Source organism: Carettochelys insculpta, chromosome 1 (genome assembly GCF_033958435.1).
Source record: "Carettochelys insculpta isolate YL-2023 chromosome 1, ASM3395843v1, whole genome shotgun sequence".
NCBI lineage: Eukaryota > Metazoa > Chordata > Testudines > Carettochelyidae > Carettochelys > Carettochelys insculpta.
In genome coordinates, this window is record NC_134137.1 from 161820066 (window position 1) to 161847750 (window position 27685).

The window sequence follows — 27685 nt, forward strand, 5'->3', positions numbered from 1 at the left end:
TCACCATTATGTATTTGCTGATTTGCTGCTCTCTACACAGTTCTGTACACCTTTTTAGAGGTCACTTCTCTAGGGTGTCGCTCCTGCCAACTCTAACTCACTACAATACGGGTAAATCCATAAACCTTACCACAATTTGGAATAAACTCCATATTTAAACAAAGTAAATTGCCTTCAAGACAGATTAAGTTAACAACATACTCTTTTGCCACACAGTAGTGATTTCAATTTCACTTTGTACACCTACTGGAAATCTGCACTGCTTGTCCTAAAATTGCATTTTTTTTTTCCAAAGTACAAAGAGCACACACTCCTTGTCAGAAGTGAGATAGGGAAGAGTAAAATAACATGGTGACAAAAACAAGGCTTTAGCTAGCGTTTAAAATGAGGACTAAGCATTCATTAAATGCCCGTTGCACAGGATGATGAAGTTTCTCTGCTCATGAATTACATTTTATAGATACATTACAGTCCTGCTGCTGAGGAGTCTATGAAGTCAATTATGTTTTCCATTCATTTTTCTGCAAACACAATACACTATTTCCATTCAGTATGAGACACTACTTGCTGAATGCCTGAACCTAAAATACAGAAATGGAATACAACTAGTGGTTGTGCAGAGAGAGAGAGAGAGAATCTATAAACTCTGTGAGAAAGTTGCTGAACTGGAAAGAACAGTAGTTATATTATATCACTATATCAATTTATGTTGCTGTGAAACCTTGTTTACCTTATTGTTTGGATCTAAACATATCACCTGTAACACCTCCATTCTCCTAATGGTGAGTTATTTAGAAATTTTAAAATAACTGATTTTTTTCTTTAAGTTTGGTGTCCTCTCCAAGAACCAATGGGAAATTGATTTGAATTGAATGAAAAATTTCAAAACATTGGGTGAACAGAAAAAGTGGACAAAATTTATTTTTAATCACCTGAAGTGTCCCCCTTCCCAAAATGTTTTAAAAATAAAAGCAAAAGATATATAGGGCTAGAGTCACAAAATGCAGCAGAAGGAAGAGCACTCCTATGTTGCAGGAGAGTACCCCTTCCATAGGAGTATGGGCTAATCTAGTAGATGCTTTTGAGTCGGCCTTTACTATCAGGTTTTGTTGACAAAACTTATGTTGACACCCGAAATTTGACAAAACAAAAATCAAAGAAAGTTCTCATTTGCTCCCTCTGTCAAGAGATTGGGCGGGGCACCATGAACAACAGTATGAGCAATGTACTTTGGGTATGCATCCCACAAGCAGCGTTGTGGGAAACAGTCTCAAGCTATGTTTACTCTAGATGCAGAAATCGACCACCGAAATGCAATTTTAGCTATGCCAAATGCACAGCTAAAATCGACTTATCGGCAGTCAACTTCAGTGTCTGTCTACACAGAGGAAGGTTGGCAGGATGTTTCTCCCACCAACCTTCCTTATCCTTGCCACTGGCAAAGAGTTCTGGGTTCAACTTTGACCCTGGAAAGCACCCTTTCACGCATGCATGAAACAAACCCCCAGAATATCAACCTGAGCGAGTCGATGTTCTGTGGTAGTGTGGCTTTGCTCAGAGCTTTAGCTGTGTTAGTCTGTAGCTTCACAAAATAAAAAAACAAAAACAAAAAAAGGGAGACAAAGAGAGAGAAACAAGTAGTCCTGTGGCACCTTAGAGACTAAATTTTATTTATTACACAATGAATGAGCTTTTGTGGGTAAGACCCACTTAAGGCGGAGCTGATCCCTGCATATGTTGAGATTGCCTCTGAATTCTTCCACAGTGTCTTCGGCTGCTGCAGGCAGTATCATGAGTAGCTCTGTGAGCTCTCCCTGCTCAGGAATGTCAAAACAGCACAGCAATCTGCCCTGTTCTCCATGCAGCAGAAGTCTGCCTGGCCTGAAGAGCACTCTAATGTTTTGGCTTGTCTTTATAGTAACAGAGAGGTAGCTAACAGAGAGGGAGCCATGCTAGTCTATATACTATCAAAACAAAAAGCAGTCAAGTAGCACTTTAAAAAGACTAGCAAAATAATTTATTAGGTGAGCTTTTGTGGGACAGACCCACTTCTTCAGACCGTAGCCAGACCAGAACAGACTAAATATTTAAGGCACAGAGAACCAAAAACAGTAATCAAGGAGGACAAATCAGAAAAAAATGATCAAGGTGAGCAAATCAGAGCGGGGTGGGGGGGGCAAGAATTAGATTAAGCCAAGTATGCAAACGAGCCTCTATAGTGACTCAGTAAATTCCCATCCTGGTTCAAACCACATGTTAATGTGCCAAATTTGAATATAAAAGACAGCTCGGCTGTTTCCCTTTGAATAGTGGCGAGACATTTTTTTTTCAGTAACGCGCATATTCTTAAGGTCTTTAATAGAAAGTCAACATTTTAATGGAGTGGACCAAAGAGAGAGAGGTAGCTATGTTAGCCTGCTGGCTTGCCTTTGTTCCCCCAAGGGAGCAGCTCACTCAACTGTCAGATACTTCCCACACCTTTGAAAGGGGAATAGTAACAGAGGGAGCCGTGCTAGTCTATATACTATCAAAACAAAAAGCAGTCAAATAGCACTTTAAAGACTAGCAAAATAATTTATGAGGTGAGCTTTTGTGAGGCACAGAGAACCAAAGACAGTAATCAAGGAGGACAAATCAGAAAAAAGTGATCAAAATGAGCAAATTAGAGAGTGTAGGGGTGGGGAAAGGTGAACTGGGATGGGAATTTTCTGAGTCACTATAGGGGCTCATCTGCTTACTTGGCTTAATCTAATTCTTGACCTTCCCCCTGTCAGTGCGGGCAGAGTCGCGGGCAACAAACCCCCCGCTGACCCCGCACCAGCGTCCCGTTCGGATCCCCACGGGGCCTCAGACGAGGGCAAAGAAGAGACGGCAGAAGCCCGCCAACAGGCAAAGGCCGCTCCGCTCCTCAGCAGGCCAACCCCACCCACCTCCGGCAGGGGGCCTAGAGACCAGTGTTGTACTAGAGGGGAGAGACCGGAGGGAAGCTAATTCCCGGTAGGTCTGGAGCTGACTCGCTTGTTAAAAGCAAGGGTGAGACGAGGAGAGGAAAAATAAACTAGATAATGACTGTATTTATTGACAAAAAACAGCAACATACAAACAAACAAACACAGCGCGTAAACTAAACTTGTATAACTATTCATTAACAACTAACTTAACTAAGTTTAATTATTCTAAAAATATATAGTCTAAACACTTACGCTAAATATCAACAAGAATTCCATGGAAGGAGTTTATGAGAAACTTTTCTTATAAAACAAAAGGGTAAAAAGACTTAATGAATTTTGAAGTAAGTTTTTTTCTCCGAGCTAGGGAAGATAAATTAGTTTTTTACCCCTATTTGCTCTGGATGACTACTTGAGTCACCCTATTGGAAACCTTGAGGTCCAGCCTATCAAGGTTTCCTCCCAACTGAGATAATATATGGCGGATTTTCCCAGTGGGAATTGGAGAGAGAGAGAGAGAGAAGGTTGGGAGGAAAAAGAGAAACCTTAACAAAAACAGTTAACTAACAAAGCCTTAACTATGGGCTTATTAACCAATTGCGCAGCTTGGAGCAAATTATTTCAGCTCCGGGTTATGGCTCTTAGTTGATCCGGTAAAACTGCAACCTGAGCTACAGTCTGTTAAGTCCCCCTACACAGCACGAATTACTTAATGGAGTATTAGATTTTAGAGTTAGTGTCTCAGGGCGTAGAGGGGGTTTTACGTGTCCAATCAGGTGTAAGGGTCCTGTCCAGTAGTCTAGTTGAGTGCGATGGTCATGTCCGGCGAAGAAGAATCAAGGCGACGAGCAGCGAGAGCGTAGGTGCTGCGAAGGTGGCAGGCTCTAGGCTTCAATTGATGTGTGCGCAGTACTCCACCCTAAGGGTGAAGCCAGTTCGACACACACCAAATCCGCCTTTGAGCTGCTTGTCGGCGGCGAGGTCGGGGGTGCCGCAGTGATGACAGGCTCTGGGTGCTAACGGGCGAGAGTGCAGTACCTCACCCTAAGGGTGAGGCCAGTTCGTCTCCCGCCTAATTTACCTCAGAGCTGCTGCCTAAGCTCTTTTAGTGTGAGTCATACAGCTTGTACCTCAGCAGGCGGACCCTGCCGGGCGGATATGGAATTGCTTCAGGGGGTCTTCAAAAAGGCAGGAGCTCTTCGAAAAGTCAGGAGCTCTTCAAAAAGTCTTCACCTCAGAGGCAGCTAGCCTGGGGCTGGTGGACGCCTCGAGGGCCAGCACCTCCCCGTGTAGGTGACAGAGTCGTATCTGCACCGAGGGCCGGCGAGCGCTGTGCAGCGCTGCCTTATATTCCCTGATCTCATACATTATTCATGAGTCTATTTACATACGGACGTTCTGAAGGTCCTGCTTTCAAACAGGTCCTCCTTTAGAGGCTGCCCCACCTGTATCCAATGAGGAGCCTGGATTTCAAATCTATGATTTTTGAAATGTTTGTGAGTTCAGGTTACCGGGAAAACCAACTGACACAGAGTGACCGTTACAGAGGGCTGCCAACTGGCAGTCTATGTACCTTTTAGAGTCTACCTGCCCCTGTAATGATATTAAAGACCCAAGGCTTGTTTCCCCTGGCCCACGGGGACGATTATGCCTGAGGGATGAAGAATCCCTGACACTCCCCCCACCCCCGATTTGCTCACTTTGATCATTTTTTTCTGATTTGTCCTCCTTGATTACTGTTTTTAGTTCTGTGCCTTAAATACTGAGTCTGTTCTGGTCTGGCTATGGCCTGAAAAAGTGGGTCTGTCCCACGAAAGCTCCCCTAATAAATTATTTTGTTAGTCTTTAAAGTGCTACTTGACTGCTTTTTGCTTTGAAAGGAGAGGGGCACATGCCTGCAGGGCAGCAAAGATCAAAATGCTGAAGATAGCCATCAGGGCAAGCCCTGTGGGATACTGGCTGAAGCCAGTTCTGTCCACAAAACAAACAGCAGTGTTTACACTGTCTCTTCCTCCACAATCACGGGCGGGAAAAAGAAAAAAGATCCCTCCTAAGTGTGGAAGTTTTTTGTTGCCAAAAATGGGTGTTTGTCCCAACAAGAGTCACACTGAAGTGTGAATGATCTCACTGTTTTGTCACCAAAAAATAGTTTTTGGAGACAAATCTTGGTAGCGTAGACATACCCTCAGTCTCTCCTGCTGAAGCTCTTCCACTGTGGCTACATCGGCACTGCAGCCCTATTTTGAAATAAGCAATTGCAGAATAGCTATTGCTAAACAAGCGACCCACAAAAATAATGCATTACACAGCTATTTCAAGAACGGCTGCCAGACACATAGTGCCTACTTGGAAATTAACCCATAATGGGAACATTTTGAAATAGCACTATTCCACACAATGCCTGTTTCTAAAGTTATTTCAAAATAGGCATTATTCCTCCTGCAATGAGGTTTACCACTTTTGAAATAACTTACCCATTATTTCAAGTTTGTTTTGAAATAGCTTGTGCATAGTGTAGGTGCTCACAAAAATATTTGAAATAACAGCGGTTATTTCAAAATAACTCTGTAGTGCAGGGGTAGCCTGTGTCTAAATAACCAATCAGTCATAGGACCAGCAACACTAATATGAGTGAACATGCTGTCACATGAGTGCACTAACCACTGGACTGAAGAGGCTCCCATTCTCATTCTGGGCTAATGACATCATCAGTAATTTACACCCCAGGTACTTGAGATAATTTATATTCACAGATATTGTGAGAAACCCACACTAGAATATCCCATAGGCCAGTGGCTAAAATAACTTTCCTGTAGTATAAGAAACCCAAGTTCAAATCCTTCTCCACAACCAGTAGGGGGGAGAACTGAACCAGACTCTCCGACAATCTATGTTAACCCCTCACCATTGGGCTAACTGGTATAAGGAAGTCCCACACAACTACTTAGACACCTGTTCAGGGTCTTGTCCTGTTAATACTGAGCATGCAACAAGCTGGAAGCTGCTTCATGATAACAGCCAGGCACTTAGTTTTATCACAATTCATAACTAGACTAGTGTGCACTGCTTTATGCCCAGACAGTCAGCAGGGATTTACCAAGCTGAGCTAACAAGACAATGCCATTTGCATATTCAAGAGCCGAAAGCAGAATGGCATCCAGCTCCATCCTCACCCAACAGCTGCCACCCAAACAATAAAAAGTGCGGTGGCTTCACAGGTTAATTTATTAGCACTTTACACCTGGAGAACTAGAGTTCAAATTCCAAGTTAGATCCCAGAAGGGGAAGAGTTTGGGCCTGTCCCAGTTACCACCAACTACCTGAGGCATGGATCATCCATAACTTGTCCCCTTCCGACACATTCTTCCTATGATTCCAGTCATAAGGGCTGTGTGTACACGTGCCACTTCTTACGCAAGTGGCACGATCATGAGCCGTCCGGAAGATGCCAATGAGGTGCAGATGTAAATTTTCCACACTACATTAGCATTTGGGCACGTGATTCGGAGTCCGGAAGGAAGTCTTCCGGGTTCCAAAATAGACGTGCAGACGCGAGGCTTGTGGGGATCTCCTGGAAGGAAATCCTCCGCTCCTGTGCACATGATCCTGGCAAATTTCCACCTCAGCCTTACTGTTCATCTGAAGCTTTTCCTTGCCTAGCTGTATTGTATCAGGTTTGTATTATATTCACAGGCAATTCAGCTAGGACTACCAGATTCATATTTTGTAAGAAAGTGAAAGCCTAGCTAAAAGAATTCTAGAAGCTCTTGATGAAGGTAAAAGATACTTGGCCAGCATTAATATAAACATCATCAGCTAATAAATACGGAAAACACAAATATCAGCTTAAGGTCCTAAAGCATCAAGTGATTTGCCTGCCTGTATTAAATCAATGAGGGCAGCATTTCCCAAAGTGTGGTCCATGGCCCAATACCAGTCCTTGGAAAACAAATACCAGTCCTTAGAAAATACACAAATTATTGCTATGTACTATTATTATTGGGAATTAATAAACAGTGAACATTTATTCATTTTTCAATATGTGTTTATATTTTTGAGCCACAAAATGGGTGCTGAAAAACCCGGGTCTCAACTATATATAGTTTGGGACACCCAGAATTTGGAAATAGCTTATGTGTGAAAGGTTATGACCATCCAGAGGGTCTGTGCAATTATAAAATATGCCATCATACTAGAAAAATAAGATGAATTTATTCTTTTCCTCTATTTTCAGTTCTTGTACTGAAAACAGAAATTAATTGTTCAAGGTGCCATATGATAAACTGGAGCTTTTGATACACAGCAAAATGAAGCTAATGATGTGGAAATATGGAATAAATACATAAAATGGGTGTTTCTGGTAAAATAATCTTGAGTGAAACTGCTAAACATTAAAGTGTAAATTACCACCACTAGGTTTTGGAATCACACCCAACGGACACAAGTGGAAAAGTGCATGCCTCCTTTAGAATTAATATAAAAGGTTAGAATACTATTTTTTAAAACGAAGGTTAGATTCTGCTAAAAACTCCACTAAAGCCAGCACAAGACACACAGGAAGCAATCTCCAACACAAAAAAGTTGAGCTCACTACCACTACATAGTCAGGCATTTGCTGTCATGATGTTTCTATGGTAGCTTTCCAACTGCAACAATTACATACAACACCATGAGTTTGAGTGAATCCTCTTGGCGGACTGTCAGTTGAAGGTCTTTTATTGGCAAGGTGACTAGCATTGAATTTTTGAGCTACCTGCTTGAATTAACAGTAGCATAACAGCATCAAGATGCAGCCGGAGAAACACAGAAATTGGTCTCTCATGAAAACTATTTAAGATCCTTTCTCCCCCTGCCCCCCCCTCCCCACAAGCTTAACTCCAGTTTTGATATGTGGCTTTGAGAGAAGGTGGAGAAAAAATCTGGTTAAACCCTAAAACTGGATTTCCTATGCCTTACCGTATGGAGTGGTAAGCAAAGAAAACCATGTCGTTTTTTAAGAAGATGAGATGGAGGATTCCTACAACATGGTATGTCCTACAGTGAAGAATGTAGGAATGTCTCTCTCGTTTTATTCTCTGCATTACACATCTATGATCTGGATACTATACCTTGGTGAAAATGTTGTTACCCAACTGCTTTTCAAACTCTTTCTTGAAAAGATCAATCACACAAAGTTACTCCAGCTGTTGAAGAGTGCTGAATGACTGGGGTGGTTCACTGAATAATGTACTATCCTCAGGCACAGACTACGCTGCCTATGTGATTAAATGTTTCTGGGATGGCCCAAGATATCTCTTGACAAATGCTGCTCATATAACAAGCTTGGCAGACATTAAAAAATAATGCTAATTAGAGAGTACTTAGGAAGCCATTTCAACTGTGGAACCACTATGTTCCTTAGTTTAAACAAACGTATATTCTTTAAGTTAGTCTCAATAAAGTTCATGGACACAATGCAGGTGTTCTTTCTGCAGGATAACAGAACATTACAGTGCAACCTGATATTGCAAGTACTCAATGAAATACCTTATCATACTATGTAAAGGAAGATAAAGCAGAAATTTAAATGCCTCAGGTTATAACTACTAAATGGAACAAGTTTGCAATTAACTTGTTTAATGCAGAAACTAAATTCCCTGCTGTCGGATCTTCCAACATGATCTGCAGTGATAAATACCAATTACATCACCTTCCCTGCCCCTTTCTTGGGGAAGGAGAAGCAAAAGAGGGGAAAACCCCCACAAATTTAAAAACAAAAGCAGGAAAACTTGTGCAATGCCTATGGCCTTCTAAAAGACCTGTGCATAAATAGCCTGAATAATGCAAGGTATGGAAAAAGTCAGTGCTTTCTCCAACAGTTCATAGCTAACAGAATTAAAAAAAACTTTCTGTATTACATTACAATCTCACTACCAGCTAAACAACATTTATGTTTCAAACTCTCAAAGTCTTTTAGTTTTGTTGAAGTTTTGTCTCACATAGCCGTCAACATAGTTAGGATGCCAGGGCAGCCAATCAAAGTAGACTATGCCTACACTGAGCATCTTATAACAGGCACAGCTGTCCTGTACAGCCATGTCACTGTAAGGTAAGTGATGTAGCTCTCCTGGTGACAAAATAAAACCATCCTCCATGCGGGACAGTAGCTTTGCCCTCTGGAGAGCATCTCTCACCAACATAGCGTTGTTTACATCAGTACTTTTCATCATTAAAACTTTTATTGTTTGGCGAGGGGGAGGGTTTCAATATTCAAAAGAGAAGGTACAGGGATGGAGGCAACATAAATGCTTGTAGGATCAATGTCCCACGAGGTATGTCCGTTGGAAAGGCTTAGATCAAAGTATAAAGTCTAGTGGCTATAACTCCATGTTGTTGTTTTGCTTCATAAATACTGTTTCACACTTGCTATGCTACTAAGGCTGGCTCGGCTTTTGTGGAGTGAGCCCTTACCCCATGTCGGGGGGAGATGCACCAACTGATAAAGTAGGACAGAGAGAGATTAATTTGGTGATCTTCGGAGATGACATTGCTGGCCCTTGCACTACTTCCCCTAACACAAAGAGTCTCAGTCAGTGTTTCCCAAATGGTGCTCTGCAGGACCCTGGTGTTCCCTGAAGTGAAAATAAGGGTTCCAGGACAAAATTCCTCTGCCTTTCCCTGCCCTGCCACCACTGAAACAGTAGAATGAAATTTAATTAGTGTAATGGCCAGCATAGATCCAGCTGTTAAACCAAGAGATTTTACTTCCATTATTTGAGCAGCCTGCTACCTGACCAGCCACACCACTCCAGTTGGCATGGCTCAGCTCACCCCTGTAAGCAGCACACCTCCATGCCAGCCTTCATTCCACTGGGCACATGTGGCTTCTCTGCAGAGGCTCCCTCCCCAGCTCCACAGATGAGTTAATCCAAGGGCCGGTTTGGGGCTGAGGCAGGTCAATCTTGCAGATGTGGGGGTAGGTTTGTGGCTGAGGGGGGTTAAACCTGGGGAGGGGTGGGTGGGTTTGCAGGATGGGAGGTAAGGCTTGGGAACAGGGGGCAGATTTGGGGTCTGAGGCAGGAAAAGTCTGGAGATTGGGGGGCAAGTCTGAGGGTTGAGGGGGGTAGAGCCTGGAAATGAGGTTCCACAAAATTCTTTCAAGTTTAAAATGGTTCCATGGCCAAATAAAATTCAAAAACATTGGGCTAAATGACTTTCTGGTTGGTATCTTTCTCAGCAGGTAAAATGCCAGTGTTCATCTAATTTCAACAGAAATGAAGTCTCTTCCTGCTGAAGCCATGGGGCTTCAGGGAAAAAAAAAAACACAGTCCAAAGGGACGTTTAATGAGAGGCAAAAGGTACCAAACTAAGATCCCAATGAGGGGTTGGTTTTGTTACTGATGGAAAGGTTCTGATCAAACTGTTCAGGAACCTGGTCATTACTGGGTGGATAATGATACAACAGCCTGTCTATTGACAGAGGAGACAACACTACTAAGTGAACTTATAGTGAGCTGGGAGACAGGCAGTCATTTGGAGATAGGGAGACAGTTCAAAATAATAAGTATCAGAGAAGTAGCCATGTCAGTCTGTAGCTTTGAGAATAACAAGAAGTTAGTCTATAAGGTGCCACAGGACTTCTTGAGTTCAAAATAATGAGCATACTGTCAACTGTCTCTGGCAACATACAGTTTTGCTGGATCCAGGAAAAGAAATTTTCCACTTGGCTAGGTAACATTTCTTGATGGACCTCTTTTCCCTAGTATTAAGAACAATTTGCTGACCATCCAAAGAACAATACCTAACATGAGGTGAAGAGACTCCAAGTTGGGATTTTTGACCTTGCCATTCTCCTAAGTCAAGAGATCCAGGAAGCACTAAACGCTGGTAGCTGAAGGGACTGACATTGTTAGAAGATTTGGGAACCAAATGGTCATTTGAAAGCAGTGAGGATGGCTTGCACTATGTCCTGCTGAATTTTCCACAGAACTTGAGGTAATAGTAGCAAGAAGGGAGGGAAAACACAGCTCAAATAGTGTGGCCCAGTGCAGCAGCATTTCTGGAGAACTCTCCTGAAGCTTTCCTTGTGCAGTAGGTGTTGCACTTCTTATTCACTGAAGAAGTGAATATGTGCTAAGTGAGGGTGGGAAGGTTGCTACTGAATGAAAATGCTGTCTACTACTGAAGTGTGTCATTCTCATTTGAGATAAGTGAAAAAATATCTACTGAGGTTTTCTGCCAGAAAATTTTTGGAGCCCCAGAAGTAAACTGCCAATGGGATGATATAGATCTGATTACACCTGTTCAATACGGTGACCACTCCTCCACACAGGAGATCATCCTGATGTCTCCTCCCCACACCCACTTGCTTATACAGAATACTGTTATATTTTCATACATTACCAGGACATGCTGGAATTGTATGAATAGTAGGAATGTTTTGCTAACTCTCTGTGTCACAAGATTTATGTGCATTCTAGATTCCTGAGAAGTCCAAGTGCCAAATATATGTACTACCCAGCCTATAAAGGAGGCACCTATAATCATTATCTTGTCTGGTGGAGGTAATAGGAAGGGAACTCCCATATGCACATGTGAAGAGCCCCACTGCTATGCCAACAAAATCTTTGCTTTGATGGGAATTGTCATTAAGAGGCTCATTGATTGATATATGTTTTAAGCCAAGCCTGTAGGTAATGTAGGCACAGTCTGCCAAATGGCATCCAGTAAATATATGATGCTATGCGCCCTAGGCATGAAGAACCACAGGTCTGAAACGTGGGTAAACAGGTCACTAAGCAACCTTAATATCCCAATTACCATTTGGCAGTTTATTTGGTGGGCCAAATGGCTAATGAAACCCTCCCCCACCAAAGACACCATCCACTCAGCCCTACTGAGCAGTCGAGCTGCAGTATTTCAGCCAGGACAGACAGGAAGTTATCCATGTGAGTGAATTCCTGAATGGTTGCTACATCAGACACTACCTTCTCACCCAATTTGGGAATCTTTGTAATAAGAACTGTTCTTGCTTTCTGAAAGAAGAATTAAATCATTGTAACCATTACCCATGCCCTTAGGAACCGACAGAAGAATTCCTGGGAAAGAGGATTGCATCCCCCAAAATAACAGCCTTCTAGGTCTCTCCAGTCCCAAAGAGGCAGAGTGTAACAAAGGTGCAGCAAGCCATGATAGGGTGCAAGAACAGCACCAGAATTAAAACCTCTCCTATTATCAGCTCTGGCAGGAGCAGTTTGTTTGGAACACACAGGTTAAGCAGAATCAAATGCTGGTTAGGGAAGGTGAAGTCCCAATGACCCCAACTTACTGCCAGCAACCAAACCTTGGAAGCCTGTTCTTTGTTACCATGTAGAATGTGTTAACACAGAACAGTACTGGGTACAAGACATCTCTTATAAAAGCACTCACCCACTACAAGATCATGACCGCCAGCATCAGAGACCTGTATGCTGCAAAACAATCAAGTCATAATGGAAGCAACAATCTTCCTCCACTCTGATGGGCCACACCAAATTCAAAGTGCACACTTGTCATCAGATAGCCTCTAATATAACCTTTAACTACATTGAACCCCCATCTCTCCATGCTTGGTCTGTGCTTGGCTTCAACATCAACATAGACATTTATCTGTCGTTGTGGCCTGAAAGACAACAAAAGGTATGTTCTGCGAGAAAGGGCTCATTCCACCATCAATTAGCTGCAAAAATCCAAAACAAGCAATCCTGTACTACCTTAAAGACTATTTTAAACACTAACATGGCTCCCCCTCTGAGAATGCAAAAATCCATTTAACTCTGCCAGAGGGTGCACTGCAATCACATGGAGATTTCAGTGCTGTGACTGTGATCAAATTGGAAATCAAACCATGATAGGTCCCTTTGATAGTGGTTCCCAAATAAGCTGGCTTTTGATGCTGTGCTGCCAAGAATTTCCCTGTTATGCACTCCTGATTTAGTCACCTTCTCAACATTCCTGAACCTGGATTTCAACCAATGGATGTGCCATGAAAGATATTTTCCACATCCCCATTGCAAATCACTCCACAGTGAATTCTCACTAAGACTTCAGCAGTGCAAAAGCACCAGCAAACAAGGACCATAAGCAGTCATTTAGTTTTCACCGTATTTATAACTCCTCACAAGCAGACATCCACCTACAGTAACACTGTCCAATACCTATGTAAGGATCCTGTTGAAGACCAGAAAAAAATATATAGGACATTGAGGATTGCATACATAATGTCAATACCATCTTTGCTGGCATGGTGATTTCCTGGAGTAGTATATGCATATGACATCATTAGTTGGTCATTCAAGAAGCCGGGGGTTTCTGAAGAGACCTGTGAGATAGTATCCAATAAAGCAGAAGCATGCAAGCAAAGAGATGCACAAGAATAACAGTCAGAAAGATATTTTTTGAGCCAGGGCAAAAAGTTCCTGGGAGAGCTACATCAGCTCCCTGGCCAAAGCAGCAGAAATCCTCCTTAAGTACAACATTCTATGTCCTGCCTATAGAACCTTGTGTGTGACTGGCAGCCATTCACAGCCTTCTAACATCTCCATACCAGATCAGATGGCTCACCTTGTTCATCGATGGATGAACTGCTGGACAAAGGGGAAACATATTATGAAAGCATGATCAAACAATCATGCCACTGTCCTTTCAGAGCTACATGACCTGGGAAACCACATGGCTGCAGATCCAGGAACAAGTACTGATCCTTCTCCACTCAAAAATATGAAAAGCCATCTTGGGGTTACATAATGAATGTGCTGCTGGAACTGATGGTTCTACCAGAGATGCTCAAAGGTGCCTTGGACCCTGTAAGCACTGGCCTGCATCAGCTGTTCTTAGAAGTGTGTACCTCAGGCAAGGTACCAAAAGCATGAAAAGAGCATCCCTGGCACAAGAACACCAAATGTGCTAAGTCTAGACAGATCATATCACTGGTTTCTGGACAGGTCTTTTACTCATGTTCTGCTTGGTTGCTCCTTAATGGACAACAGTATCCACAGCCAATTTGATTTTAACTAATTGGTCAATAATGGCTGCTGGCTGAACTCCAGTGAGAACTTAAGCCACTCACTTCATGGGGCATAGAACATGAAAGATAGCATTTGATTCGATTACAAATCAGCACTTTGGCTTGCACCGAAAGGCGCTGGCATTCTAAACATTCTGCTCAATATGGGGTGTGACCTAACAACCAGTGTATGTGTATTGGGTCACAATTTTCACAGTGTTTCTCCACTAATGGATGCGGGTGGTGGGATGCCATCTGTTCCCAGCTCCCTTCGCACCCTTCTATCAAGCTCTCGAGTGGACTTTAGGACACATTACTCCACACACTGAAAACAAGTTGGTTAGGAAGTTGTCACCAACTACAACTATGTCAATTATGTCACATGGCTTGTAGGGAAGTCAGAGCACCTGAACCCACTTCCAAAGTCACCAACATTCCACCCACACTATGAAACCGAACATCTCATGGTAGGAGACCAAGACAAGAACATCAAAGCTACACCATCAGAACCCCCAGACAGATGGTCAAGTGCAGAGGAGTGTTGATAAGTTCATGTACTTGGCCTGCAAGCAGGTAAAAACAGTCATGGCAAAACCAGACATTCTTGGATTAATAGATTTTGCTGCCGCTTGCATAGGGAGTGTATCTCGTCTATGGAAGCAAAGACATCTTTGTGATGAGACAAAATTCAGGATCTATCAGCCCCATATGGCAACATAAGAAAGAAACTTGGAACTTTTTACAGAAGGACTTAGAGCACCTGAAGGCACACCATATGAACTGTCAGCACCAAATCCTGTGTATAAAAATGCCCTGACTTTGTGCAAAGTGTCACAATCTCACAGAGAACTGGCCTTCCTTCAATCATTCACTAGATCCAAAAGTGGCATCACACGCTCTTTGGCCAGGATGGACAAACACCCCAGCCACTGTGCTCTCAAACTCTCCAGTGACAGACGAAGGGGCACAAACCCTGACCCTAACTAGTGCCACTCACAGGTCAACCCAAAAGACTCACAGATTGAGCCAGATCTGGAAATTTAACCTCACAAAGCATGGTGCCACAGAACACCACCAACCATGGTCACTGTGGCTAACACAGTGGTCCTCAGTAGCCTTTGTGTGTGTTGGATAATGACGATGAGCGAGAAGCAATTCTGTCTTTGAAAAGAGGACCTTCCACTGAGAACCACCCCTAAAGATGGATGGCAGTTTTGAAGGGGACATGGAGTAAAACCTGGTGGTATATCTGGAGTGGATATCTAGCACCCATTTGTCCACCATCATCCTCCAATTTTGGGGAAATTGTGCAAGGTGGCCACCAAAGCATACCTTGGAACCAAGTGGCAATGCACTTTTGATTTCAAGCATTCCCAGGAATGAAACAGGTCACCTCTCCCAGATGTCAAATAGCATTTATTCTCTCATTTTAGTTTTACTCAAAGTCACTAGATCTGAAGAGTATGGATGCTCTTTAAGAATCCCCCCAAAAGTCCTGTTTTTTTGAGGGCGAGCTAATTTAACTAGCCAAATTATAAGTACTTTAATAATGATATGAAGGCACAAACATTTTAAGCTCATATTGAAATCTAATTGGATTTTAGAGGAAAATAAGTGCTTAATTTTTGTGATGGGCATATATCTTACAAATGCAGACGTGGAAATCAATACGCCAAACATGAAGGAAAAAAATAAGTCAACATGTAAAGTTTTCCAGCTTTGTAATAAAATTCTCTGCAAATTCTTTGTGCGGAAAGAGGGAATTCAGGGGAAGAACCTGCACCCAAAAGTAGCAGCAAGGGCTACGATTGCCTATTATCCTGTATTATTTCTGCTTAGTGAAAGAGTAGACAACCCAGAGAGATGAGGAGACGCATGCATGGAGACATATATGTCAACATTCCTGACTGCATCCTGCTGGCTGCAATTACTATTTACAGAGACACTAATGTGTCTGGAGGAAACACATACCCTCATTATGTGGGAATGTCAGAGGAGAGTGATACTAGTGAGTATGCCATTAAGACACAACAGGGCAAGTTTTACTTGGTTGTTACAACAAAGTACAGGTGCAATTTTATGCATGAGTTTAAAATCATTGTCCTATCTTTCCCAGGACAGGCTGCTTATAGATAAACATTGACACGAGAAGAGACAATCAGAGAATTTATTCAACATTAATTTACTTTCCCTCTCACTTTGGGAAGCATGAATTAAACTTCTGCTGTCTCTGGGATACAGACTGTAAATCGGTAACACCACTACACATGTGCAAAATTTGATTTCAGTGATGCCTGGGATCATTATGATACTGAGAGAGGTAAGGAAATCTATATCAGAGAAGGTATATAGGAGGCTTACAGTGGCGAAAGAGTGAATTTATTGCAGGGTCACTCAATGCAAGCAGTATCTACTATAATATGAATGCGAACAGTGAGGCATGTATCTGAATCAAATCTCTAAACCATCTTAAGTTCACACATCATGAATTTTTACTATTTTTTCTCCATTAAAAGAACATTTGCTTTGCCATACACTTCATTTACCTAAGCAGAGGATCAATATCTAGTAGGTAAATTAAGTGATGCAGCTGATGCCATTATCACAGCTACTTACTGACACTTTAATGTGATTATGGAATAAACAAAAAAGCCGTTCAGCACTGATGAAGTACTTATGGCATGGGGTACCTTTGTACGAAGTGTGAAAAACGGCATGGTTAAAGCCAGGAATAAGCCCTTCATAAAAATACAAAATAAATATTTGCAAACATTATTGCTATGGTACAAAATGCTAATTGTTTAAGTAACAAAAAATAGTACAGTGGAAAGCACTTTTTAAAAACAGTTCCAAAGAATAATGAAGGAGAAAGATATGCTATTTCTTACACATTTGTAGAAATCTGAAACAAACCGCACAGTTATCACTTTACATTTTACTGTTTCAAGGCATCAGCCTGAGGAGTCCAGAAAGAAACTTCCCCTATGGCAGGTTATTACATAAGTGCATACTTTGGCATTTTTTTGCCTTCCTCTGAAGCAGTGACCATTAGAGACAGGATATTTGACTAATAAATTACGACATAGTATGTTCTGCTGTTAGCGAATAATTATCTTATTAAGTTTAATCAAAGCTTGCTTGATTTATCTTTATTTTGATAAACCTCAAAAAACTGATCAGAACAAAAAAAAGTCTTTAGCCATCCTAGAAAAATGATATGGGAAGTGATTTTTGACACCTGGAATTTATTTAATGTGTCCGTGTTCAATTCACTAATTGCCAGGTGTATGATTTGGATGAATGGGGAGACAGAGAGCCAGTCCCCATTTTAGCCATAAGTCTGCAGAGAGGAAGGACAAAATAGGAGAAAAACTAACTTCCCTTCAGGTGAGAGGTATAATCTTTATTTTCCTTTGTCACTGGAAAAATAAGCTCTCGGAAATTTGTGAGGATGGAAATCACACAACATTGCCCCACAAATTATGATGCAACTTGGAATGAGAAAATATGCCAATTTTACAGAAAGGCACTCTTTCTGGCAATACTTTGGATATGCAAAGAGTTACATAATTCAGAAAGATTGTTCCCTGCAGGCTAGTGGCAGGAATTCAAAAAATGGGAAGGAAGACTCTTGACAAGCTCATGGGTTTAGCCGTGCATATTGCACTAGGCTTGCAAAACCATTTTACTGTACTTCTACAAAACCAGGTAGTCTGTAGTATAACAACTAAAGCTCTTCAGTCAAAATCTTCCATACGAACAAGAAATACAATTTAGAACCTGATGTGAGGGAATAATGGGAACTAACAAGTGTGCCCGGCAAAAATCAGCTTTAATAATAGATTTGCACATAAAATATTACTGAAGTCTGCAAAACACTTCAAACATCACATTATTACCAGTTTTGACCTGAGGCAAAGCAGAGCACCAAATACACATTAAGGTTTCTGCTCAAGAGTAAATGGGCTATGCTGCCATTATGCAATGTATATTTAGGGTAGGCTGATTATACCCAAATCCAAAGCAAAAGTCTTCAGGTTACTCAGCAGTCTTGTTGTCAGACTTTGAATCTATAAGGCTGCACAAAAACATTCCATCCTCACCTTGTCCCCAAACGCTAACGACCTGTTTGCAATAAAGTATATATTCCACACGTTCACAGCTAAAGTCTATGGCCCAGATCCACAAATGTATTTAGACCTCTAACTTAAACTAATTTCAAAATACACTTAAGCTGAGATCCACAGATGTATTTTGGAGCCTATGTAGGTACCAGTAAACACCATTTTTGTCACATCCCAAAGAAACACAAAAACATTAGCCAAGAATAAAACATACATTTCAGAGATATCTCCGATATCTCTATTTCTATTTTCTTTTACCTAGTTCTTTAAAAGGGAAAAGAAAAATGGCTACCCTAGGAAAAATCTTCTTGAATAAACTGGACGTGAAAAAAGAGGATCTGTCTAAATGGTTTCCCTTTTATTACCACAAGAAATAAAAAAATCCTTGAGCACTTGGTATTCAGGTAGCATTTATAGTGACAGGAAAATTGCATTCAATACTGATTTACTTGATCCTTGAACTGACCTCAAAACAGAATTTTTCCCCCATTATCTCATATTTGTTCATTTATTTTTCATCAGAAACTTAGTTCAACTGCAGTAAATACTATGATAAATGCCATGGTATTTCTGACCTGCCCAACAAGAGTATAAAAAGTTTCACGTGACTTCAAGATCAAAAAAAGTTTGGATAGTTCACCTATGGCTCTGATAACCCAAAATACTTTAATGAGTCACTGATCACTAAATGGTATTTGCACTACAGATAAAACATTGGGGACGCATGTGTGTGCCATGGACAACAATTCACTTTTACAATGGAAATATAAAAGGAGCCAAACAAGTGCATTAAGTTATATCTATATAGGCAGAGAGTATTTATTCAGTTTTTGCCCTCAGTTAGCCATAATTTATAAATCATCCCTCTTTTCAAATACACAACTGTATTTTTACATAATTTACATATAATATGCTTTATGTTGTAAAATAAAGTGTCCATATTATTACAGCTCACTGAACTGGTGTGTTCTTTACTAGAGATTTATTTGTATAAGTGGAGAAATATTAATGATTTTTAAAAGATTTTTTTAACTGTGCCTTCTATAAATGAGCACTGGCCATTAAAACCACAGGGAAAGCTGTAAGCTGAAACCAAGGAGGACCTACAGAGGATAGACATAGGTCCATTATAAAACATAGTTTTGCACCAGTGAATAAAATCACAGACTGCTTAAAAAACCCTGAAGTAATACTAGGCAACTAATTTGAATGCTCACAATGAGATCATGACAGCTACCATGTGTACAGTAGCACAGGGGAATACCCCTGAAACTCATTGGTCTTAATTAGTTTAATTACTAGGAAATCAGTAGCTCTCTCTTACCTAAAGACTGGTACAGTTCAGTCATTTTAGGATGATCCCAGCAGGTCGTTTGTGTCTCATGGCTAAAACAGAAAATATGAAGATTTTAGAATGAAATATGTACAGCAGAGCTTTCACTCGGACAGTCAGACACTTCTTCTTGGACATGTCATTTTTCCTTAATCAGATTTCCATATTTAGCAGATATACAGTTCAATGATTAAATGTTTATGCAGAGCATATAGTGCGCATGTGACAGCAATGAGGTTGGATTTTTTTCTTCCCAGCCAAAATGACCAAACTCATGGCTTTTTCTAAATAGGCAGGTTTCCTACCATCACCTGTGAAGATAAATTTTCTATTCCCTACTAACATATTACATATTGAGCAGTGCAGCATCTAAAACCCTGTAATGTACAGACTCTCACAGTGTGAGAAAGTGTGACCAACGGTTGTTCTGTATATTCATAACACTAGGTATGAATTTGACCCATTATATTTAGTGATGCCTCAAGATGCAATATGTACATCTAAACTGTATACAGCCCAAAAATTGTGGAGGCTGGGGTTTGGTTTACCTTTCTAATTAGCCTAGTTTAATATTTTAAATTTCCTTTATTTTAAATAGAACACGTCTATTCTACTCCACACAGAATTGCTTAAAAAATGAAAAAATATTTAATTAACAGCTCCAACAATTTTTCTTCTCAATTTTCCAATGAAATCTACGAAGGATTTGACCAGCTAGTGCCATTTATGAAGTTTCTGACCAGTTCAACTTTAAGTATTTGCTATTCAGTTAGGTGGGTGAGGTGTCAGTTAAAAACTGGTAGTGACAGCTGTCCCATATTCCACCTCAAGTAACTGTACCAGAATATATGTTAAGAGCAAAAGAACGGCCATCCTGGGTCTGACCAAAGGGCCAACAAGAACAGCATTCTGTCCTCTGACAGTAGACAATGCCCCAGAGGGGATTAAAACAGTTAGTCAACAAGTGGTCCATCCCGTCACCCACTCACAGCTGCTGGCAACAAGAGCAAAGAAACACCACTCTCACCCATCAACAAAATATGAAATGCTACTGAATCAGCAGCAGCTATAAACTGTAGCTTAAACTGCTTCTAAATACAACGTATTATATCTAACACACTGATTTTTCCCCCTTCTCCTGTTGTTGTTGCTGCAGTTTGTTTCTTGGAACTCAAACTGGAGTTCCTGCCCTAAGTCCACTACAAGTTTTGAGAGGCAGAGCCTTTGGGAAGCACAAAAATAACTAAAAATGGGATTTTGAAATCCTGCAGAATACAGTCTGACCAGAATGCAAATTGGACAGTCTCTGCATAGAATTAAGCAGCCGCTAGCTCAACAATAAAGTGTGATGCCAACAAACACGTATCATGCGAGAGAGCCAACAATGTAACATATGAGTTAGTGACTGTTAAGAAGGATACATGCCTCCTAAGGTTATATATATCGTATGATTTTTAACAGGAAGATATTAAAATTGTGATCATATATAACATTATGATAGAAATCAGAGACTGAAAAGTCATTTGTTTATTCTTCTGCCAGTAGAGGACTGGTTTTATAGTCTCCAGATATGTTAAAGGGAGGCTGCATGAAAGTACAAGGAAGAATTTTGAAACTTCTGAAAGCCAAACTGTGACAAGCTCTTTCACAAGGTCTCACAGGAAGGCAGGTCATAATTTCAGTCTCTGCTTTAGAAGAGCAAGGGGACTGTTCCTCTACCTTTGTTGTAACTTTGCAACAACAAATAAAAGGGACCCAATACAGAGCTCCTGGAAGTCAGTGGAGAGACTCCCATCAGCAACTTATAATCAAGGCTTTGGACGAGGCTGCTGCTTCCTGATTACCAGTCTGCACTCTGTGAAGCCTAGGAGAAGACTATGTTTCTGAGAAAAAAATTCCTCCTTGAATTCTCCTTGTGGGGGAAATTCTCTCTAACACAATCTAGCCTAAGAAGGGGTAAAATCTGTACTGAGATGCTTATGAAAGCTAGAATGACATACCTTCTATTTGGTTTACCTTTCTACTTGAAAGTGCAGGATTGTTAGTTGGCACAAGGGAACATTCTACTGACTGAACTCTACATACAACATGCTTCTTGTTAGTAATGATTTCCAAGTTTGCAGTGAAGTCACAGCAAAGATCAAATATTGAAAAAACACAGACTGTAACCATAAAAGAAACTAAGACACAGAACGCAACAGATGGATACAAGATTATAAAGAAAACTATACCTCATTGACCTCAGTATCTCTCCTTTAGAGTGGTAGAGATTAAAAACAGTGAGAGAGGAGAGGGGACCACCACAAAGTCTCACTCTGCTGCGGTGTCATTGAACAATGCAACAGGAAACAGGTGACCAAGTTGTTACATCTGATGGCTATTCAGCTTCTACATAAAATGATTTTTATATTATTGGCTTACTTCCAGTGGGACAGATAGCCCCACAACTGGTAACCTACTGTGCACTAGAAATCAAATACCACTTAAGGATGCCTACTCCAGAGCAAAGTTTTTGAAACATTTATGTGGGGCAGCATGAGGAATTTGCTTCTATTGCTGATCACTCTTCTTGTAACCAGAAGTGCATGTTATATAATGAGTGATCATTCTTCCATGTCTCTTCATTGTCTAGAATGCCATCTTCCATGTAGTAACTGGGTAGTGAGTGTGCCACTGATAAGTATGTCAAATCACACAGAAATAATAGGGAAAAGTTCACCCAGAGGTTGCATCAGAGCTGTACTTCGCATTTAAATTAAATGCTCTAATTTTTCTAGTGAGATGAGTTGGTAGTCTCAGACTGTTTTGTCAATGTAGCAGAGCACTTTAGACCTTAGTGCTGTCAACCTAGCACCTTTCTGAAGCACTAATTTCATACATTAAAAAAACACACTGCTGCAAACAGCTTCATAGGAAATATGCACGTAGCACCCTGAACTCATTCATACGCCTTTGTTGGGTGGAAGTGTAAAAATTACTCTCAGGTGTACAAGTCTGCATTGCACTACACACACTACAGTCTAAAACCCAAAAGCTATGCATGCTATATGAGAGATAACGTTTTGACATGTAGTAGGGCCTAATACTGTAATATGAGAGAGCTGAGCAACCACCTTCCCTATAGAGGTCAGCAGGAGTGGAGTGAAGTTCAGTGCGTGGTAGGATTAAGCCATTATATATCTTCCTAAATTTGAAGTAACTGATTTTGCTGTCGTTTGTAAAGATGGAGAAACTTTACAATTCTTACAGATTATATACATTTTTGATAGACACTGCATGGGCATCTCTGACGTATACATTTTATACATACCAGTACAGAGGGACACAGCCTCTACTAGAAACCGGTTTTCTCCTTTTATACACAAAAGAACTTCACAAAGCAGAAATCTGCAGGGAAGATGTACCTGCTGTCTATTTGCCCCCTCAGTGACCTCAATCTCATGCTGAAGGCAACACCTCTTTCTATAGGGATAAGTGTCAAGTCAGTATCCATGGTTGCTCATTTCTTTGCCTTCTCTTAAGCAATGATTATCCACTGGGCTGAATGCTGTATTGTATCAGGTTTGTATTATATTCACAGGCAATTCAGCTAGGACTACCAGATTCATATTTTGTAAGAAAGTGAAAGCCAGATTCCAGAGCTAGAGGAATCCCTCTCATTCTTGCATCAAAGTCATTGTTTTAAGGGAACCCTGCATTTCAACTCTGTTAAGGTTGAGTGCCTGTAAAGAGTAAGGTCAGATTTTGCTGGTACTTTATATGCAGAACACAAGAAGGCTGCAGCTATTTCCTTCTAGCTTAAGAGTGTTGCCTCTTCCTGAACATTTTCAGAACCAAAAGTTATCAACAATTCCAAACACACACATAACTTCAAGGAAAGGTTAGATTCCACTGAGACTACACTTCATATGCCTCTGTGCCATTTTCAAAGGCCACTGAATTGTGAGCTTTGGGGTTGAGTGAAATGTGAAAGGTGTGTGTGTGTGTTGGGGAAGTACCCTCTGAAATGAAATGCCATCTCAGCAATTCTCAAAGACACTGTACCATCTTTAATAGATCTGCTGAGAAACACTTGCCACATATATCCTACTCTGGTGAATTAGACCCTACAAAATCTGTAAGTCAGAGAAACATTGCTTTTTCTCCTTCAAGTTCATTTCTCTCTAGCTTACTAGGATGTAAAAGGGAAAAGAAAAATACAGCAAGGCTGGAAGAACAACAGATGATGACTGCACAATAAAAAACATAGTTCAGTAGAATACAAGTACCATCCATCTTTGTAGGTATGCTGCCTCTTATGAAATGGATTTGGCAGTTTCAACTTAGTCCTTAAGGTGGGCTGAGCATTCAGCCCAGTGGATCAATCATTGCTCAAACTTTTTACATCAGGCCCCACTTTTCGTCCCTGCAATTAGCAGGGCTCGCAACCTGTCTAATGTAATCCAAACCTATGGAAATTTCAGTTATGTTCATAAATATAAAAAACAAGCAAACAAAAAACCTTTCAGTATGCGTAAGACAACGTGTAGAATGTAAAAACTTTATTAATTGGTGTATGAATGTGCATACATAAGACATAAAACCAGTAATATATTTCAACAACTTTAAATGAGATGGATGAGCCTGAGACCCAGCAGTCAATCCTGCCACAGCCCACTTAAGAAATTTCATCCTCTTCCACCACACTCGGGGGCCCACCCACCACTTTGTCAACCCTGCCTTAGGCAAAGATATACATGATTAAGCAACATTTCTCTCCAGGAGTAGCACAATCCTGGGATAGCAAAGATTTCTCCAAACAGGATTGAGGTGGTACATTGGTGCATAGGGAACTTTGCAAAAACATTTTGCCTACCTATACCTGCATATAATCAACACAATTTCCCTATCATTGCCAAGAGCATTAAGATTAACACCTGATTATTGTCAGAAGAGAGGACAAAGCAGCATGACTGAAATCAAGACAACGTGATGAAGTTCATCAGTTCTCTACTAAAATATACTCAGTTTGAATCAAAATAAATGTCTGCCTCTTTTTTTAAGCTTGTGTTCCTTTTGAACAACAATGACAATGAAAGGGTAGGAAAATATTCAAACATTAGCTAATTCCTGCATAAATCACCTTTAACACGTTATAAGATATTCTTAATTCTATTCATTTTGCAAATTTTAAATTTCAAAGATCTGGGCTCCCTTCTTTATCACTGCTCACCTTGAGAGCAGAGAATTTAAGTATGGAACTGCATATCAAACTACAACATTCCTCTTAATTTGTGATTACATTAGCGCAATACCACTAGCCTCTCACCATTTCCTTTACTGCAAAAAACAGTTTGATCCAGGTGTGGACAGCGTGTGCGTGCATATGTATGCATGAGAGAGAAAGGGGTGCAAATTGTCAGGTGGCAATAAAGAAACAGCAACATGTACTCGCTAATAATTATAAAGTATATTTTATACTTTGCTACACTGTTCTAATTTTAAAACAATACAATTTATAGTGCTTTTCATCTTTTTGGTTTCAAGTGGAATGCAAGGTTATTACAAACAACTTTATGGCTGCTGTCCATAAACCAGAATATGACAAAGATTTTTTTCTTTGTAAAACTACCATTGAACTTGGAAAAAAAAAAAGCAACTTTTACTAATTGTTCAGTATTTTAAAAAGATACTGCTGGCCACTCAAAATAAGACTACCTTGCTATCATGGTCACTTATTGCTTGAAACATTGTAAACCTTTTATATCTTTCCATTACTTCCCCGGGGAGGAAACTAATTACTGTGAAAAGACTAAAGCAGTGCTGTAAAAAGGTAGAATTCTCTTGTGATTTGTAAAGAATTACTGTTTGTCTTCATCTATAAATCTGGGGTCCTTTGTGTCCTTTTTGAAGTGATCACTGGAGGGCCAGCTCTTACTGGGATATATAGTCACTTCTTCTCCAGGTTTCACTGCAAGTTTAAAATAGACTGGTTTAGAGGTACATTCCTATGGAGTACTGAGCTGAGGGAACAAGAACTATAGTTCTGTAGGAGGTCAAAGACCTTCTACCGCTAAGGAATTGGTTGAAGTCATCGTTGTTTGATCCTGGATTAAACAGGACCCTGCAGTGAAATTTCTCTTTAATCGTGGCATCAGTGTCTTCAAACAACAACAACAACAACAACAAAGGAAAATAAACTTGGCTTTTTCCAGAATTTTCAGAATATACTGAAGATATACACAAATGTATAGTAAAAGTTTCAGCTAATATTGGAAACGATCAGTAAGGTGGATCCACATGTCAATTGCTTTATATTTTACAGTAACTGTTTTTCTCCCTTTTGATGTTAAACATTTTATTTTATGCACTGTGTCATGGGCATAATGGTACAGCCAGTGATGATTTCTCTTTAATCGTGGCATCAGTGTCTTAAAACAACAACAAAATAAAACAAACTTGGCTTTTGCCAGAATTTTCAGAATACACTGAAGATAGACACAAATGAATATTAAAAGTCTCAGCTAATATTGGAAATGATCAGTAAGATGGATCCACAAGTCAATTACTTTGTATTTTACAGTAACTATTTTTTGTCCCTTTTGATGTTGGGCATTTTATTTTATTCACTGTCTCATGGGCAAAGATTACTACTCAGTTGTTAAAGCTCTTTAGCCAGCCCCACCAGCTGTTACTTGTCCATTGATCTATTTGCTTTTCAAAGCTTATCCCCTCCACTTCTGCCAAAGCAATTTCACTGCAGGGTCCTGTTGAATCCAGGATCAAACAACGATGACTTCAACCAATTCCTTAGCGGTAGAAGCTCTTTGACCTCCTACAGAACTATAGTTCTTGTTCCCTCAGCTCAGTACTCCATAGGAATGTACCTCTAAACCAGTCTATTTTAAACTTGCAATGAAACCTGGAGAAGAAGTGACTATATATCCCAGCAAAGAGCCAGCCCTGCAGTAAAACAATTCAAAAAGGACGCTCTTATGCTACATCACAGAACCCAATTATATGTTTCAGACACGCGCGCGCGCACGCACACACACACGCTACTTAAGGTTAAAAACTATTACACCCAAACATTATCTCCAAATATGCATGAACCCTAGAACTACCCCTCACTGGGTGGCCATATTTTAAACATTGCCATGGCAGTTCATTCATGAGCCGAGTTACAAAGTGTGCTACAGGGTTTAACCAGTTTAACCCGAGCTGCACGAAGGCGAGGCAGAGCCAACAGAGCATTCCAGTTAGCTAGACAACATTGACCACAAGAGGAGACCCGATCCGAACCGGCATCCCTCATCGGCTTCCCTCGACCCGTTTGATCATCTCTCTGGCTTTCCGGTTTAACTCTTGGGGTGTCCCCCGGCCTTTTCGTCTTACTTCACTCGCACCGACCCTCCCTCCAACCAGACCTACTGCTCGCCACGCGCGGGGCACCGCCACGAGACAATTAAATGGCAGCTCAAAATCCCCAGAGGCAGCCAGGCAGAAAGTTGACCTTTCGGTGGGAGAGCCCCCCCGTTCCACACACACCTCTGGGCCAGCGGCTTAAAGGCGCCGCAATGAGCAAAGCTCCAAAGCCTCATCGCGGTGTAATGTAACGCGGCCAGGGTGGCGGACCGCTGAGCCCCTAAGCACTGTGAATAGCAAAATCTTTCAACCACCCCCCACACCCGGCCAGCCCTCCCTCCCTCCCTCCGAGCCACGGGGCGCCCGAGCCGCCGGGGAAAGAGTTAACACCCCCCCCCCCCCCGCAGCACCTGCAGCAGGACCAGCTGGGGCACAGATGACCGCCCGGGGGCTCCCCCTCCCCAGTGCCCATGTTTCGCCCCCTTCCCCGCGCTCCCTCCCCGCAGCGCTGGCACTAGGGCGAGACCGCCCGCGCGGAGAGCGGCGCTGCACTCACCCTCGGAGTTGCTCCCGCATGGCCGGCACCGCTGGAGGAGGCCGCGGGAGGCAGGGAGCGAGCGAGCGAGCGAGGCGCGGCGGGGAGCCCTGGGCTCAGCCCCGCTCCGGCAGCAAGCAGCGGCGGATTGCACTGCGGTGCAGCCGGCGTGCACTGAGCGCAGGGCAGCGGCGGGGAAGGAAAGCTGCAGGCTAGACGAGGCGGAGCTCCCCGGCTCCGCTCCTCCCCCCGCCCATTCAACCTGCTAACTGAAGGGCTCCGAGGCCGGGGGCAGTTTGGGCTGAAAGAGGAGGGAATTGGTTAAGGTAGAACTAAGGAATAATGCGGGGGGCGGGGAGGCTCTCCCGCTGCCCGAAG

The 27685-nt window shown here is 41.5% G+C and overlaps 1 protein-coding gene across 14 annotated transcripts in view; it reads right to left on the minus strand.

The window, feature by feature from the left end:
• The window catches only part of DMD (dystrophin), a 2199436-nt gene that overhangs the window by 99354 nt on the left and 2072397 nt on the right, over nucleotides 1–27685 (minus strand). For 10 of the 14 annotated variants that reach the window (XM_074994601.1, XM_074994607.1, XM_074994584.1 and 7 more), the window contains one exon: nucleotides 19420–19481. In XM_074994601.1, coding sequence (XP_074850702.1) covers nucleotides 19420–19481 — 62 coding nt within the window. Of the gene's footprint in view, nucleotides 1–19419; nucleotides 19482–27328; nucleotides 27406–27685 lie in introns of those variants that run through there. The other 4 variants (XM_074994646.1, XM_074994621.1, XM_074994631.1 and 1 more) reach the window with 3 other exon arrangements.